We start from the raw sequence: 13,255 nt of genomic DNA, 5'->3' as shown, positions 1-13,255 counted from the left end.
TCGTCCATCATTGAGAATATTCTGGTCAAAATGGCGGCTTGTCACATTCATAAAAGCAGAATCAGATTCAGCGGCCTAATTTTGCGTTAGATTGTAAAATATTGCTCTGTGAAGGTATAGATTTTATGCTCCCAAGTTCTGAGTGCACGGTAGAAGCATGGCGGGGAGGCCCAAGAGTCGAGGTGAGTTGCACAATCCATTTGCTTATGTGTAGTCTAGAGCTAAAATAATTTTTAGTATAGAAACTTGATGTGTCAAAAGCATCAGCTTCAAAGTGTACAATGCACTGCGCCCCCCAGTTTTCTCAACGGCAAGATACTAGTACTTACCTTTGTTGGGTCTCATTTTCGCCATATGTCAGCTGTCAGAACTGTGTGTTAACTTAAATGTTTGTTGTTGTCAATTTCCAAGGAATACGTGCTTACTTGCTGTAGATATGTGTTTGTTTGAACAAATGCATGTAGTCAAAAAACAGTTACTCAAGCAACTGGATATGATTTTGAAAACGTCTTCAAAATCATATCCAGTTGCTTGAGTAACTGTTTTTTGGCGTATCGTATTACCTGGATGCCTAACCTTCATCGATGTAAATGCATGTAGTATAACATAACATGTCAAAGCCGGTTTTCTTTCACAGAGATCTGACCTGGATCAAAATCTTATAATAGTTAACATCAGGATGATGCACAGGAAGGGTGTTGCTGTGGATTCACTCATTGTGATCGTCGACAACATTGTTCAGTATCTCCATTGTGTGATGACATGTTGCTGTGCTGTCAATATGCACAATGTCAAAATTTGATAAAATGGTCAGGATGATGCAACGGAAGACTTTTACAATTGATTCACTCATTGTAATCGTTGACAGCATTGTCCAGTATCGCTATTGGCTTGTTGTTGTGTGATGACATGTTGTTGTGCTAATTATGCCAATATGCGCAATGTAAAATTTAATGAAAATGATCAGGGAAGGAGTTTTGCAATGGATTCACTCATTGATCATTTACAACATTGTCCAGTATCTCTTTAGTGAGATGACATGTTGTTGTGCTAACTGTGCCTATGTTTGGTACCATGATCTCACCATGTCTGCTGGTTCCTGCCCCCCCAGGGAGCCCGGCCCCCCCAGGTGTCATGGCATCGCCTTTCAAGGGCCACCTTGTCCTGAAAAGCAGTCGTAAGCATGAAGACTGGCTTGTAACATAGATCCTGCCTTGCCCTATTAAACTGTAGTCTCCACCAGACTTATCATTACAGGTTCAAATCAGCAAAATTTAGCCAAGTAGAGAGAAGAATTGGCCAGGGGAGTTCAGCCACCGTATAGTTCATTTGCCTGCTTTGGAGAGGGAAAGTATCCTTCCCAAGGTCTGACTCTCCTTGACAATTATTAGTACTAGTATATTGCCCTTTTTTTTGCCAAATTCTACCATCCATACCCCCATAGGCAGGCCTGGTGGAGGCTACCCTAACTCATCCTGCGCTGACTTGTGTGGCTTGTAGAGCATTATTAGCTGACTCTCACCCTGCTTTAAACCAATCATTGCCTCTATTGCTGACTTCTAGCCATCAGATTGTGTGACTGCTTGACTGGCTGTTCCCTTACATATTGTAACATATATAGAATTTGTGTTTTCCATCAAATTCAGCTGTTGTCACTTTGCTCATATCATAGCTGAAAGTGTCACCAGGATTCAGCCCTCTACACTCTAGAGATAGACCTGTTAGATGCGTGTCACATAGTTTTAGTGTCTTTTACATTATGCTCATCACTAGATATTTGATTTGCATTGTCACCAATCAGTCCTAGTCTTACATATACAGTAAAGTCAAATTTCACAAATCCATGCTGCATTTCACCTCTGCATGGTGTGAAACAAGTTAGAAACATAGATAGAGATTTGGTGTGCACCATATACCAACATTGGGGTACTCTTTTAGAGTGTATTGAGTGTATTGTATGCTACATTGTATATGTACTAGTATTTCTTGCTGTAACTTACTTTAGTAAGGGTTTACTTAATACTTGGAAAAGGTTTTAACTTCTGTGTTATGTAGTGTAGGAGTCATCATGTTTCATTCCACAAGATCATGGAAAAGCATTATGAGCAATCAAAGAAATTATCATTTGAACTGAATTTTGTTTTCTCTTAACCGCTATTCATAGAGTGCTTAATTATGTATTTCAAATTTACCAGCATTTATATCCCTACCACATTTGCACCTACGTGTGTGTATTATCATTATCACTGTCAGGATTTACTGGTGTATTTGACTACTTATAATGCACTTTAGCATTAAATTTGCTGGTATCACAATGTCTCCATTAATCATGGCATCATTCTATGCATTTGCCATCTGTTGCATCAGGTTGCATCAAATTAAAGAATCCACAGTTTTTGGCAAATGGAAGCACTTACCAGTAGTGACACATTGTCTGTTTTTTAGTGTGTAGATAATTGCAGCTACTTACCATTAAGTTACATATTGCCCTTCATTAATAATTAAGTATGCCATTACAGTAAGTGCCAACAAAGGCTTATTTACAGTTGTGGTTATACATAGACATCAACAGCTTGGATGATAGGAAAAAAGATCCTTTCAGGAGTTGACTTGTGTGTTTTGTTTGTGTTTGCAGCCTTTGCTCCTTCAACTAACAAGATCACAGAGCAGTACATGATCCAGGACCACCTGAGTGTTCACTACAAGAAACTGTCAACTGCCAAACGTGAGCGAAAATATCACCAACATTTTCACAGCTACAGTATAGTAACTAGTCAACATTATTTGCTGGTATAGTTACTTCTCCTCAGAATTGAAAAGTGCACTTTTGGTATGTCATTGATGATCATAATATATTTTCCTGTGCATTGTGCCCTTGGGAAAGGCACTTAACACACATTTCCCCCCTCAGTTAGAGGGATCCCAGGCCCTACTAGGGTTTGGGTTGGCGTTAGGAAGAGCATCCAGCCGTAAAAATCTTGCTTCAAAATAAGACTTGTGCAACCGGTTGGGGAAAAATGACGTTAAATTCGGTTTAAAAAAAAAAATTATTTCATTATTAAGGACAGAATTTGAAATATTTGACAATGTGATCAAACATGAGATCTTTTGTTTTCCAGCTGCCATTGACAACAGGGTGCCCGCCTCTATGGTCAAAAGTGTCAAATGTAAGAAGACTTACTAATAGTCTGATGTCTTTGGTTACAATAGGAAAAACAGAACAATCACATTTTGAGACATACAGCATTTGATATACGGTATGTTTAGTTGTGCTTTAACATGCCAATTAACATCCTGTAGTTTGTAGCATCCTGTAGCTTGTTTGATTTTATACTACCTAAAACAATGTTAGTAGACCCATGTAATGTTATATTTTGTAAGCCATGAATTTGTGCAGGTGCAGTCTGTTCTGTCAATGTGCTTACCCTGCAGCAGATATGTTATGCAGACATGTCAGTAGTGAGTCAGTAACGAGTCAGTAACGAGTCAGTAACGAGTCAGTAAAGAGTCTATCCCTGCTGTGACCAGATCGTGACCAGCAGCGACGTCTGATGCTGGAGAAGGAGATGAAGAAGTTCCAGCGGGAGCTGAAGTCCGCCCGCAGCGCCTCAAGGATGAGCTCACGACCCAACACACCCATGAAGGCACAGCACCCAGAACAGGTGAGAAGATACACCCAGCTAACACACCCATGAAGGCACAGCACCCAGAACAGGTAAGGAGATACACCCACCTAACACACCCATGAAGGCACAGCACCCAGAACAGGTAAGGAGATACACCCACCTAACATACCCATGAAGGCACAGCACCCAGAACAGGTAAGGAGATACACCCAGCTAACACCCATGAAGGCACAGCACCCAGAACAGGTAAGGAGATACACCCAGCTAACACACCCACGAAGGCACAGCACCAGAATAGGTAAGGAGATACACCCAGCTAACACACCCATGAAGGCACAGCACCAGAACAGGTAAGGAGATACACCCACCTAACACACCCATGAAGGCACAGCACCCAGAACAGGTAAGGAGATACACCCAGCTAACACACCCATGAAGGCCCAGCACCCAGAACAGGTAAGGAGATACACCCAGCTAACACACCCATGAAGGCACAGCACCCAGAACAGGTAAGGAGATACACCCAGCTAACACACCCATGAAGGCCCAGCACCCAGAACAGGTAAGGAGATACACCCAGCTAACACACCCATGAAGGCACAGCACCCAGAACAGGTAAGGAGATATACCCAGCTAACACACCCATGAAGGCACAGCACCCAGAACAGGTAAGGAGATACACCCAGCTAACACACCCATGAAGGCACAGCACCCAGAACAGGTACTTAAAACATATTTTGCACACTGATTGAATATTGGTACACATATTTGGTGAATATAGTAAATTAACAATTTAGAGAAATGCAATCAGAATTTTTCTTGTTTCTAGCATGCATAAGGGTTAAGGTTTCATTGAGTTTAAGGTGAAGGGTTGTATTTCTTTACTAGGATCTGTCTGCGAGTGACCTTGACCTTCTGGAGAATATCCTGGAGGACAGGCACCGCTCCCCCAGCCACTACCGTAACCCCAACATCGTCCCGTCTAACATCCCCCCCCAGCCCAGGCCCAGGAGACCGCGCTCTGCTCAGCCACAGGTAGGGCTTCAGGAGGGAAAGACAGCTATAGGGATGTATGAGTGTGACATACATAGTCCTTCCAGCTTTCTGAAGTTCACAAAATGCACAGCAGCCTTTGAAGCTTTGCTGTCATGAAGGGAAAAGTTTGTTCATCATATTCTTTACTTTAGCTTTAGATTCTTCACATGTCAAACGTTTATGAAGGTTACTACTCCAGTATATAGTAGAGGGGATTCATTCCTCAAGCTACCGACATCTTGCACATGCAGTCGTCCCTCAGTAAGACATCTGGAGCCGCATAGTTCCCGTTTAGAACTTTTATTCAGCCTGTCACACTCGAATGTGTCACAGCCTGTGAGCAGGCAACACAGGCCAAGGAATGTTCCACCACCAAGGTTGGTTCCACTAATTCTCTTGTAGTCGTCCTGCGAATACACAGCAAAGATACTGACTGTGACAGGCTGAATAAAAGTTCTAAACGGGAACTATGCGGCTCCAGATGTCTTACTGAGGGACGACTGCGTGTGCAAGATGTCGGTAGCTTGAGGAATGAATCCCCTCTACTATATAGTTTATGAAGGTTACTCATCCAGGATATAATCAGCACAACTGGAAACTGCAGTTTCAGACATTTCGTCTGCTTTTAATGCACTGGTGAAGATTGCTGGATAGTGGTTGATAATAGCTGCATATTATTTCTAGTTGTATCAATTAAACCAAGATATGTGTATATACATGCTTTGAAAGTTTTTTCCACATTGCCTACCTTCACTAACTTGTGTGGTTCTCCCAGTACCCAGAAGACCTGGAGACGGCTGTAGACATTGCCCAGGAGGTGGCGTCGCCTGCCCCCGCCCGCCCGCGCTCTGCGTACAGTGCCAGGAGCGCACGGAGCAGGACCGGCAGCGTTCCTATGGCGACCACCCGCGGAACGACAAACGCGGCGGACCAGTCGAAAGTCAACCAGCTTCCCCGCAACACGCCTGACGGGGACATCCTGAACACGCGGGCGCACAAGTTCCGCAGCCCGGACCGCCCCTTCACTCCCAGGACCCTGAACCGGACCGGGGTCCAGTCCCGACTGGCCCAGTCCAAGTGCTACAACGCGCCACGCAGGAAAAAGCCTCCCAAACCTGCGGATAATGATGGGTGGGTAGAAGTCTCAGACAATTAACATCTGTGTCCATAATATCACCAGGATCCATAATATCACCACCTTGAGGAATAGTGTCCTTAAAGATATTTTTACTGCACCATACCCTAGGTATGTACATTTGAGGTGTACAGGAGTGCGAACCAAAAGTATGTTGCAGTAAAAATATCTTAAAGCACACTATTTCTCGAGGTGGCGATATTATGGACCCTGGTGACATTATGGACACGGATTGTATGTCTGTGGTAGAACAATTGCTTTGCAATTTTCTGTAAATGTAACAGCATCTGATGATGGTGATGGGTGAGTAGAGATATCAGACAAATATGTTAAGTGGCAGAGGTTACCCTCTAATTACTAATACCCGGTACCATTTATTTCATTTGTCAAGAATTATTACGCATTGTGGTATTGTTGTGGTATTATTGACATAACAGGACTGGTGACTATTAACATCTGTGTCCATAATATCACCAGGGTCCATAATATCGCCACCTTGAGAAACAGTGTGCTTCAAGATATTTTTATTGCAACGTACTTTTGGTATGCACTCCTCCCCACCTCAAATGTACATACCTAGGGTATGTTGCAGTAAAAATATCTTAAACCACACTATTTCTCAAGGTGGCGATATTATGGACGCTGGTGATATTATGGACACAGATGTTACCTTTTCAAGACGTCAACTCTGAGACCAGACTGTCAGGTTTGAACCACTCACACTGGCATCTTAAATGTGTTTGAGGTGTGTCTCTCCTCAAACATGGGGCCTTCATTTTATTATTAAGTCCTATTCAAGAGGACATCCCTAACCAAAGCTAGGTATTCATTTTCACCTGTGAAAATAGGTGTAACGTGCCTGTCCCATGTACCAGTGCGTCCTGTTGTTCTTACCCACCCAGGAGACAGAGTGTTGCGAGCGACCTGAACATGAGTGAGCTAAGTTACACGGACGTCCCGCCTCAGCCTGCCCCGCGGGCCTCCAGACAGGAGGAACAGAGCCGGGTGCCTCCACTGGACATCGAGAAGGATGCTGACCATGCCAGATGGGTGGAGGAACAGGCGAAGTATGTTCTGTATCTGTATCTGTATCGATATAGCCAGTATAAATGCCCCTTGGCATAACACACCAGCTTCACAGTCACGCGGTGCAGCAGCAGCTAGCTATATTACACCGAGTGACCTGTTTCACCCAATCTTTGCACATTTATTTGGAGGAGCTTTTTAAAGCTTTCTAGTCATGATGCCTCAATGTTACAGCTGAAAGAAAGCTACTGCTAAAACCCCAATTGCACACAGTCGAATATGGCCTCCAGAACACTGATAAACTCCCCCAACCTAGCCTGATTAAATCACTTTTGCTGGCCGCCCACCATCCAGCCGGCCCTCTTCTTGGGTGGAGTACTATGTAGGGAGCCCCCTGGAGCTTGGGTTACATAGGCTACCCCCAACCATGGTTAGGAGTAGGTCGGGAGCAAGGTTGGCTGGAGTTTGGTCAGTCCGTCAGATAGGTGGAAGGACAGGCGAAGTATGTTACAGTAGTGGCATAAGTTGATCCGACATTTGAGTTGTATGTTCTCTATTGGTTTACTTTGTTTGACACTGTAGATGCAATTAGCCTTTAGGCATGATTTTGCAAATGAAGAATTATAATTGTCAGATAGGTGGAAGGACAGGCGAAGTATGTTACAGTAGTGGCATAAGTTGATCCGACATTTGAGTTGTATGTTCTCTATTGGTTTACTTTGTTTGACACTGTAGATGCAATTAGCCTTTAGGCATGATTTTGCAAATGAAGAATTATAATTTTTATAATGATTAAATTCCTGTTTGGTAAGATGAATATTGAATGTGGATGGCATGATTGGCAATGTACTGACTGACTCCTTTACTCCAGGAGAATGGAGAGACTGACAGTGAAGGAGGACTCCTGGAGCACAGTGCCCCAGCCGGCTGAGAGGAGGATGTCTGACACTAACAGGTCCATGTACAGGTATGTGGTAGATTCAGGTACGTGTGTGTGGAGACATACCTAGTAAATGTAACATCAGGTACTGGACTGGTACAGATACCAGTACAGAGGCTTAGGATCTGGACCTGTTCCTGTTCCTGAACGATTTGACAAATTGATTATATATTCTTCTTAACTTCCTCAATAAGATAAAAACAGTAATAAACTTGACAGATCTTTATTCAGATAAAATAGGACAGAACTTGGCGGCCTTTCAATGTTACCTGCACCAGTGCTGTCTGTGGTGTCCTAAGGTGATACAAGTGCTTTTAGAGTTCATAGTTTGTGCACTTTTGTAAAGTAAAGTTGCTGTCCTTAAAGTCACCGGTTTTGTTTTTTTTCACCTTCACAGCACAAAGAATAGGACCAAGTCTCAGACTATGAAACAGATAGAGGCAGAGTAAGTCTTGTTGTTGCACATACTGTAGCTTTTGCATTACAATACTTACAAACCAGTTTTCCAACATTGTTCCATAACTAAAAGAAATTTGATTGGGAAATCATGTCAACTGATCTTTTACTGGTACATTGTCCTGTTATCACAACTTGGTTAAAGTTGGACAAACTTTGTAGGACCAGGAGTTTCTTTATCTGTTATATGGATTTCATTTAATAAAGTCACAAAGTCTCATAAGATGATCATTGTGGTTTTCCCTAGGGAGGAGGAGCTGAAGTACCTGGAGTTTGTAACAGACGTGACAAATGACATACTGGCGAGGGGAATCTTTACCAACAAGTAAGAATACCAAATGGCAAAGCAATTTATAACAAGAGCCGACGCTTCGATGATCTTCATCAGGGCAATTATGATGAAGATTTCTAAAGAAGACAACAGGCAGTCATCAAAACATCGGCTCTTGTTATGTGGTTGTGAATAAAGAACTTTTTTATTTTATTTATTTATTTCAACACCAAAAGCAAACCTTGCAGCAGGGATGAGAATCCCTGAATTGAAAGAGTTTGCGTACAGAAAAAAAAGTTACAATAGGCAAAGCAGACACTATATACACACCCTCAATATACACTATAATTAAATAGTATTACATAAAGAATTTGTACCAAGCAAAAAACTATATACAGATGAGGTTTAGGAAAAATAAAAACTAGTGATATGTCAGTTCTTTGTTGTATAGGGCTATGGCCCTGTGGAGAAAGGACTGCTGGAGCCGCTTTGTCCTAGCCCTGGGAGCACTCATGGCCTGGCTGTTCCTTAGGATCCTGCCGGTAGCAGTTGCTCTCTGGGGGGGCACCAGGTCGTGTAGTGGGTGTTCGGGATTTAACATCGACCTGAACAGGGTTCATTGCCATTCAATCATTCACCTAACTGGTGAAATTATTCATGGAAGTAAGAAAAGCTTGTTACAGGCACTTCAACTTCACCAGACTTTTCAAGTTTACTTTCTTCATTACTTAATCCTGAAGTGTAGCTGACCAAATCCAAAGTTAAGAAAAGTGTATTTAATATTCTGATTTGAAAACAAGACAAGGACAAAGATAACAAAGTATTGAAAGTACAATGTATTTAACTTTGATGCACAGGATATTCACTGATATGTGTTTTGCCAACACAGGGTCCTGCTGCAAGTGTTTGACAGTCATGTCCAGAAGAGGAGAGGAGAATTGAACGAGGTAATGAAATGGCCAGGAATTATTCTATTGGGTTGTAATTGTGTATGTGCTTAAAAAAAAAGATGTGTGGCTATCACAGTTGTGTCTTTACAACATGATTCCTTCTTTATGTACAACTTCTTCCATCTTATATCTGTAACCTAATACCTCTTTTCCTAGACTCGTATGCACCAGATGATTGACATCCTTCGAGAAGACTTGGGCATTGCAGACGACTCCAAGGCCCCCGACACCCGCTACACCCTCCGCCCCAGGCCTGATGATGATGAGGACACGCTAGGCGACCAGCCGGCCACCATGGGGAGCGACACATTCGGGCCCGAGGACGTCAGCAGGGAGTACGAGAACATCCTGAACAAGCAGGCCACGGGCGGCGGCCTGGACGACACAGACACTCTCCCCAAAGCCGCTGAAGACGCTTCAGAAGTGAGGACAGAAAACGGACACGCTGAGGAAGACGACAGGCACGCCCCTGCTGGGTCTCCTCTCAGTCTGTCAGAAGATGAAGACGACAGCAAAGGGTCAGAGGATGAGGATGGGAAGAAAGGAGAGGATGAGAGGAAGGAGAGGAGAGACAGTACCAGCTCACCTACCCTGAGCTCAACGTCCACGTCTGAGAAGAGCCTCAGTGCATCTATGTCCTGATGAAGGTTTTACTAACTTACTTACTGCCCTTAATGCCAGTCCCGGCGGCATGTAGGGCAGCAACAAAGGTTCTCAGTTCCCTCTGTCCTGCACTGTTCTCTGGATGGTATCCCAAGTGTGGCTGAAGCTCTTCAGGTTTTCATCCATCTCTAATTTTTGTAATTGTACAGGTAGATTGACCTAGTGTGAACTGTGTCAGGACCATTCCTAAATTCTTCTGAACTATGAGAGTTTTACATTGTCAACAGTTTCTGTGAATAACATTCAGTCACAGTTTTGAATTGACAGTGCTTCCAGATACCTGCCTGCCTGCCTGCCTAGTCCCATCCTCATGTCTGAGGGTCGGGGACTATGTTGGTATCCAGTATCAGCCTCCTCCACTCCCTCCTGTCCCTGGCCCTGTGTGATCACTCAGCCAGTGGCATTCCAGATACATTAATATGAATTTTGACTTTCATATGGCATAACATTAAGCAACTGCTGCTGTATCTTTCTAGCCTGGGTGCCATCTGATTTGTAACGGCAACGCCGAAAAAATCGGATGGCACCCAGGCTAGTATCTTTCAGAATCTATTGTATAAAAATAGTCCCTCCCTGTTGTACTATTGATCAACTACTGTATCACAAATCTAAATCAGGGTAATGATATTGGTTGCTATTGCAAGATGACGTAACATCGATGTAGACCAAAGGGTTCTGTAACACCAAATACAATATATAGCTATAAATGTAATACATAGCTAAGTGTACCAAAGTGTAGAAAGTTAGGGCAAAAAGTTAGGTTATCACAAGGTTTTGTTTACTCATTTTACCTTGCTTTTGATGATGCATTTTGGCAATGTGTGGAAAGTACTAGTATCTGCATTAAGAACATGTTATTACCTTCACATAGAAGGTTATAGCTTTTTCAGCAATGTGTAAAGTTTGAAATTTTTACAAAGAAGAGAAAGAGCTGATGTAAATGCTAGCTATGTTGAAATATTTCTGAGAGGATGGAAAGCAGAGTCCTATCAAAGCCTAACAGTATCATTTTGTAAAATAGCTATAATATACTGAAATCTATACTAAAACCTTTCAGATGAACTTGTAGTTATGGGAAAAGCCTCAAGGGGGAGCTTCTGCTTGAGAGCTCGATATTCAAATATGGGATGAGCATTAGAAATGCTATTTCTGTGATCCGTCCAGAATTTGAATCTATTCAAGTCTAGAAGTCCCTTTTGAGATTATGTGAAAATAATGATAATTGTTGAGAAGTAATGCCCAGCTTGTGCCTACTTCAAAGAGCACCACATCACGTGACAATCATTATTATAAAGATCACATGACACCAATAACACTGAAACAAAAGCAAACAATTTTACATAATTTTGTATTGTTCTGGTTCGACTGCCAGGCTCAACATAACGTCATTCAATTGGATTAGCTGGCTGATACCTATTACGTTTGACCATTTTCAGGAATTGTTGTTTTCAGCACTTGTGTTATTGGTGTCATGTGGTCTTAAACTTTCAGCTAGTAGGGAACCTTTCTTTGTCATTCCAAAAGTGTCTAATAAGCTATGGGATAGGGTTGATTCAACTTACTAGATTCTTAAAAAATTGAAAATTCAGGTTTACTGCCCCAAAATCACTTTGGGTGCCTTATACTACTGTACATTCTTACGTTGAATAGTGAACATGGCACACTTGTTATTAAAATCAATCAGCTACGTGTATGGCTCTTTATCCTTTCAATCCTCCTTGCTTATTAGTTTACTCGTATTCAGTAAGTAGAATTTAAAAAAAAAACACTATACGCCAAGTTCCAAGCACAGGCTTTTATTTACAGAGCAACGAAAACACAAGACATGCACAACATACAATGGGTGCTACATACAGACTGGGCAAGGTAGTCTTCAACTGATGTGCCTGAAAAATTATTTTTTTCTGGCAGGTAGATATAACCTCTGATAGAACGTCCTTAATACTATAATATAATATAACCTTACAGTTGTGATTTTTTTTCGAATACACAACCGAATAATCAAGTTCTGCTAAATGCAATAGGTACCAAATATAAAAAAAAAAGATTCGGGCAAAAACGGCCCATCAGATAAGGGTATAAAGTGAAACCTTGTCAGCATGCTGGGCACTTCTAGACAACAAACATCGCTTGGCGAATAACGCGTTACAGAACAGTACAGATATATAGATATAAGATTGTACAAGCAGTGGGTAAAGATTGAACAACTATGACCTCATAGGCATCTTCACTTCCATGGTACAGATTCACCCTGGTCAAGATCATTTGAGATACGGCTTGACAATACCGGTACAAAATCGTTAATTCTCAGTCAACTTTGTTCCACCACTGAATCAGATTTGATCGGAAATCAGATCTTAAACCAACTGATCTTTTTTTCCGGCATCATTTTGTTAGCGTAGCTCAGCAGTGTAAGTTAGAGGAAACGTTAAAATACGATTTGAATTTTACCTTGCAGAGACGAATTTGCTGTGTCATAATTGATCGCGTCATGTTAATCCGATCCTATCCGATTATAAGCCAGGTCAACAAAAAGAAGTGAAAGGTTGATGGTAATCCCGTCCGCAAAGGCGCTTTTGAGTTCAAGTTGCGTGCCATCATGTAGCACAAAGCCTCGGGCGGTCGCCAATTTTTGGATTTGACAAATTACCGTTGGGCCTATTAAGGGATCACGCTAATTGCGCGATGAAGGATTATCCGGCATTAAACCCGGGAATCATCCCGACAATCGGAGTAGACGTGTCTGCTGTGCAAGTTGGAGGTCATCAAAGCGCCATGTGGCTTAGGTCACATTTCCAAACCGGGGCCCGACCGGGCTGTGTCGATTATGGAAAAATCAACAATTTATATCAATGATATACGCAAATAGCTCCCATCATCATTTTTTTTCAGTTTTTTTTTGTGCTTTTTTTTTTATATCATACTTTCCGTTCCATAAGACTGTCCGTCCGGGCCCCGGTTTTCACAGAGATACAGCCCTAGGTCCCTGGACTGGAATCCCGCCTGGTTAGCTAATTGGTCCGCTCCCTACGTCGCTACATGGACCCAAGTTAACAAGTTAGAATACCAGTCGACTAGTTCTCTCCAGATACAGCTCCCCTACTAGCGTAAGGAAACCGCCGCGCTCATACTAGATAGAAATACGCAGGTCGT

At 42.4% G+C, this 13,255-nt stretch overlaps 1 protein-coding gene across 5 annotated transcripts; it reads left to right on the top strand.

Moving 5' to 3' along the window:
* Positions 1-19: 19 nt before the first annotated feature.
* LOC109472318 (spermatogenesis-associated protein 7 homolog) lies at positions 20-11,793 on the top strand. Of its 5 annotated transcripts, XM_019772008.1 has the most exons (13): positions 20-182; positions 1,112-1,177; positions 2,636-2,725; positions 3,120-3,167; positions 3,529-3,662; positions 4,515-4,661; positions 5,437-5,792; positions 6,699-6,863; positions 7,694-7,789; positions 8,160-8,207; positions 8,466-8,543; positions 9,379-9,436; positions 9,596-11,793. In XM_019772008.1, exons 1-13 carry the CDS (start codon positions 158-160, stop codon positions 10,079-10,081), a joined length of 1,797 nt encoding a protein of 598 aa, XP_019627567.1. In that variant the 5' UTR covers positions 20-157; the 3' UTR covers positions 10,082-11,793. The 5 variants fall into 5 exon arrangements, with proteins under 5 accessions (XP_019627567.1, XP_019627569.1, XP_019627570.1 ...); XM_019772010.1 differs by lacking the exon at positions 1,112-1,177; XM_019772011.1 differs by lacking the exon at positions 4,515-4,661.
* Positions 11,794-13,255: the final 1,462 nt, after the last annotated feature.

This window comes from Branchiostoma belcheri, unplaced genomic scaffold (genome assembly GCF_001625305.1).
Source record: "Branchiostoma belcheri isolate BF01 breed outbred unplaced genomic scaffold, Haploidv18h27 scaffold27, whole genome shotgun sequence".
NCBI classification, from domain to species: Eukaryota; Metazoa; Chordata; class Leptocardii; order Amphioxiformes; family Branchiostomatidae; genus Branchiostoma; species Branchiostoma belcheri.
The sequence above is the reverse complement of the archived record's forward strand: the minus strand, read 5'-3'. Positions and strand labels throughout refer to the sequence as shown.